General features: G+C 35.5%; 1 protein-coding gene across 1 annotated transcript in view; it reads right to left on the minus strand.

Moving 5' to 3' along the window:
* Positions 1-1,808: 1,808 nt before the first annotated feature.
* The window catches only part of gabra2b (gamma-aminobutyric acid type A receptor subunit alpha2b), a 55,482-nt gene continuing 52,117 nt past the window's right edge, over positions 1,809-5,173 (minus strand). Inside the window, exon 7 of the mRNA XM_016485554.1 lies at positions 1,809-2,225. Coding sequence (XP_016341040.1) covers positions 1,920-2,225 — 306 coding nt within the window. The 3' untranslated portion in view covers positions 1,809-1,919. The remainder of the gene's footprint in view (positions 2,226-5,173) is intronic.

Genomic DNA, 5,173 nt, shown 5'->3' on the forward strand with positions numbered 1-5,173 from the left:
ATATATATATTTATAATGAACAAAATAACAGTAATAAATAATGCTAAAAAATTGTAACAACAATGTATACCATAGCAATTTGATAATTTTCTATAGAGCCAAAAAGGATGCAGCATGCTTAAATGAACATCATACATCTTTCCCTTAAAATAAATAACTTAAAAGCTTGCCTGAAAACTCTGCAATGCTTATTTTTCTGCGTATAAAACTGTACAAACAGACAACATAAAACAGGCTCATGGTAAATTACACACAAGTGTACAACAACATCTACATTAACAAATATTCCTTACATATATACAAAAAATATGTTGTCTACTCTGTGATATTTAGCTTAATTTTAGAGGGTAAACTATTGTAGTAAACATGCAGTAGTTGAAGCACTTTGGTCTTTTGGTCCAAAAAAATCATCGTCTGTAAGAGTCCAATAACAGTAAAGCACAGTGGCAAAATGAGGAAATTACTGAACATGAAATCATCATGATTAAATATATAATTTTATAACATGTTCACTAATTTCCTTAGCTCCAACATGAAAGGTGAAGTGGGTCATTTCTGCATCATTAGCAACACCAAACAGATGTTCTCCATCTGCCATTAGTTGAAAAACTAATAGCTCCGCCCATGTCAGGCTGCTTAAAGTTCTTAAAGTGCCACAAAGCCAGTGTTTTCACTCTTTAAGAAGGCAACATACAGATGCCTTATAATTGTGTTTTCACATTACACCTGAAGAAGGAGTAATGTATCAAAAATGATGCACTTCATCTTTTATGGAAGGGTGTGAGGAAAGTTCAACTTGCTGTTGTATTTGTAGTGGGTTTATCATTATACAATTTAAGAATAATGAAAAAACAAACAAACAAACAAAACAATGCCCAGAAAATAGCGCATTTGTGAACAATCATGAAGCACCAAGTCCAGTTACATTTAAAGTTTTATGGAATTAAACTTAATTTCTTAAGACTAATTCTTAAAGTAAGAGAGCCCGGTCTCATGAAAATGCGTATAAATAGTAAGCCAAATAAAAGTAAGAGTACTCAAACGATGAAAATGTCCCTAAAATATTTTCACCCTCAGGCCATCCAAGATGTGGATTTGTTTGTTTGTTTCTTTATCGGAGTAGATAAATAGAGAAATTTAGCATTACATCATCAATGGATCGTCTGCAGTGAATGGGTGCCGTCAGTATAAGAGTCCAAACAGCTGATGAAAACATCACGATAATCACAATAAGTCATGTAAGTAATCCACAAACTGAATGTTTGTAATAAACAAATCTATCATTAAAATCATACAATTTCTTCAGTGAAAAAGTCATCTTCAAAAACAGTCTACAAAAGCAAAAACAATGCAAAAGTTATGGTTTAAAGTTAAAACGCACAGCTTTTCACTTCATAAGACATTAATTGATGGACTGGAGTGGTGTGGATTACTTGTGGAATATCAGACCATGAGCATAAAAGAGCTTGGTCTTATAAAACAAAAAACAAAATAAATAAATAAATAAATAAATAGGCTACTTAAAATCAAGCACCATCACAAAAAAGTTTAACTTTTACACCAAATCAATCAATCAATCAATCAATCAATCAATCAATCACTATAATTTGCTAGTCTATATCACAGATAGAGGTCCAAAATCAGATTCTCACAGAACGAAACACGTCAAACCAAACATAACACGTCATTTTTACTACGTACATATGTACAAAGGCAAATGTCATTTCAAAAGCACTGCTGCAAAAGCTGTAGAAAAGAGCGATAGAGAGCGATAGAAAGGTATCTTGCAACAATCCATGACACGTCTGTGTGGAGCAGACGGGAAAGAGCATCGGAGCGTGATTATATTCAGTCCCTGGGTGGTTTTGGCCTAGTCTTTAGTCCTGCTTAATGGAACCCATCACAACCCTGGACACCGTCTAATAAGAGGGCACCATGTCTTTGATCACGGGTTCTCTGTTCAAATACGTTGCCCAGTAAACCAGGTTGAATGTCCCAAAGAGAACTGGGAACATGATACGGGATATGCGGTCGATTTTACTCACACTGTTGAAGGTTTTCTTCGCCACGGCTGGTTTCCCGTCAGCTTTGGCCTTACCCTGTTCAGCTACGCTTCCCTTGGCGATGGTGGGGAGGACGGTGTCCTTGGTGATGTTGGGGGCATAGTTCGCCACGGCGACGGCATAGGCGTTGTTCTTCTTGATGACTGAAGCTTTCTCCTTCTTCTGTAGGGAAAGCAAGAGTTTGTCACCTTTAAAATGGAATACATTTGTCTGTCCTGTTTGGAGTGCTTAATGCAGGGACGCGGGAAGTAGGGGTGCTGAGGGGGCTGCAGCACCCCCTGTTTTCACATGGTTGCAAATGCAACGCCAAGTTTGTTCATTTAAATTTATTCAGTTTTAGCATTTAAGAATTTATTTGTAATGATCTCTGTAATGTAAATTGTAAGTGGGCTATAATAAACCCATGTTTATCTTTATAAACATGATTAATTTGACTTGTGATGTTTTCTATATGGGATGATTAGTCTAATCCTCATGAACAGGTGATGCTAGCGCGTGGTATCAGACATGAACTGTACAGAATGCGAACAAGATTAACTTTAATACAAGGAGATAATGGCGCAAAAGCAAATATCAGATTTTTTTAAATGCCCATCCCAGCAAAAACTTTCCAAAATCGGCATCCAAACAACACCAGCCCCAGCACGAGCACCGATGTAAGTGAACCAGCCCCCCCCCTTTCACCCAACACGGACACACACAGCACCCCCAACCGAAAACATCTTCCCGCGCCCCTGGCTTAATGCAATTCTGTTGTCACAATTTGATTATGAAAGCGAGCGAAAACCATATTTTATAACCAATTTGGGGGGGTTAGCTACACTGCAATAAACATTAGTTTTTTATTTATTATTTCTTGTTCTCCTGTACAAAATATCTAAACATTCTTAAATCAAAATATATTTACTTGAGAAATACAAAAACTTAAAATATTAAGTATGTTTTCTAAAAAATGTATACAGATTAAGAAATTAATTTTTTTCTCAAAACTAGTAAAACATCTAGCAATGGGATAAGAAAAATGTGGGTTTTTTTTGCTTTGTTTTCTTAAGCTTCATTCATTCATTCATTCATTCATTCATTCTGCTATTGGCAGATATTTTTCTTGTTTTAAGCAAAACCTGCTTAATACATTTTTCAGAAATGACAAACTTTTCAAAGTAAAAAGTGTTGAAAATTAAAAAAGAAACAAACAAACAAAAAACAACAACAAAAGAACTATTCTATCTAATTTATAAATAGGTACAAGACTATTCATGTGCAAATGATGTAGACAAAAAAAAAAACATATTAAACGTACAAATGTTAAAACACATAAATATCATGTATAAATATTAAAACTAAAACCATTAAAACTGTTTTCTGTAAGTCAACAAAGCAGGAAAAATGAAAAGTAAAAAATGTATGCCTTTCCTTGGCAACTAACAGAAAAAAGTTGAAGGACTAAACTAAAATATATGTAAATATATGTAAATATATAAAACAATGACAAATAGCTATGTCTGCTCTTAGTTAACTGTCTCTATTAGCCTGTACATATGGCCTAAGTGATTTAAAGACGAAGATTGGCTACTGTCCGTACACTGACAGTATTCAATCTGCTCCAGTCTCCTGGGCCCAGTTTTTCAAAAAATGTAATCTGGATCAAATTGATCCGGATTTGGAAATCCCATGCTTTGCTATCCAGGATCACCTGATCCATCTTACTTTTATGCCAGTTTTTTAAAGGAACATTGGATTGGATCACTGTGATCCAAATACCAAATTTCAGGATTACCAAATCCTGTTTACCAGAGCCTTAAATGGAACCAACAGTGTAGCCTACTGGCTTAGCAAAGAACAACAGGTAGGCAAAATACCGGTGGCCTCAAATAGCCATTGTTTGTTTTAATTGTATGAAACAGAAACACTGTAATAAACAGAAACATTTTACATTCCTTATTTTGTTATAATGTTAAATATCAAAACAAAAACAATACTATCCAATAGTCAAAAATCATTTACAGGACAGATAGCAGCTCTTTCCATCTCTGCCTTTAGGAGATGTATCTCCATCTGCACGTTAAAGTTTTAGTAATTTTGTTGTTTTCGTAATTTTCAATTTTATTTATTTTTTTTGTTATATGTCTGTATAGATTTATAAATCTTTATTTCAGTTTTAGATTTAGTTATTTCAGTACATAAAGTTAAAATGAAAATTTTCACACACACACACACTTAATGTTGATTTTATTTCAATTGTTTTTTTAAAGTAAAAAGGGTTGTTAATGCCATTTCACATTGACTTTAAAGTGAAAGTCCTGCCCCGAGTGATACGACATGATGCAGCAGTGAAGCACAACTGATTCGCGCAGGCGAATGCGAATGCATTGAGCGTTCAGTCTGTTTCTCCAGCTGGGTTATCAGCACATGCCTGCAGGCCCTGCTCTCATTCCTGGTGTTTCAAAACCCCACAGACAGACCTCCACCTCCACCTCCACCGCCACCTCCCCCTCATCCCGAGAGCAGCACCTCTCCCTGACACGCTGATGAATGCGCCACTGGAAGCAACGCTGCGGTAATTAAAGAGACTGACAGGAACTAGTAATGCATCAGTCTAAACACATGGTTACTATGAGAGGGGTGTTTGATACACTGTCAGCTCAAGCATCACTGAAATTCAGGATTTAATGTATGATCACTGGAAATGAGTTTGACAGCCTGCTACTCCTTAGAAGTCACTACCTTGAATGAAATCAGTGAAGATCTCCTAAAGGTTTTGGTCGGGCTGAGATTCAGATTAGAGTGCAATACAAAATTTGATAGCATCTAAAACCCTCCAGAGAACATGTCTTCTTTAGCTGAGCATGTTAAAATGAACAATGTGAGCACATATTGTCAAACAGCCTTCAGTGAAACAGAGCATATGCTTAAATCATTTATTTATATGTTGTTTTAGAAAATGTATGTGGCGGATGCTGAGTAAACAAGTGAGACACAATGTGTATATGTGAAGTGAGTTTTCTATGAAGAAAAAAAGTCAAAAATAAATGCAATAAATAAATAAATAGCAAGCCTATTTTGGCCATTTAAAACACACACACACACACACACACACACACACACACACA

The sequence above is a fragment of the Sinocyclocheilus anshuiensis genome, unplaced genomic scaffold (assembly GCF_001515605.1).
Source record: "Sinocyclocheilus anshuiensis isolate Anshui unplaced genomic scaffold, SAMN03320099.WGS_v1.1 scaffold189, whole genome shotgun sequence".
In the NCBI taxonomy this organism is placed as follows: domain Eukaryota; kingdom Metazoa; phylum Chordata; class Actinopteri; order Cypriniformes; family Cyprinidae; genus Sinocyclocheilus; species Sinocyclocheilus anshuiensis.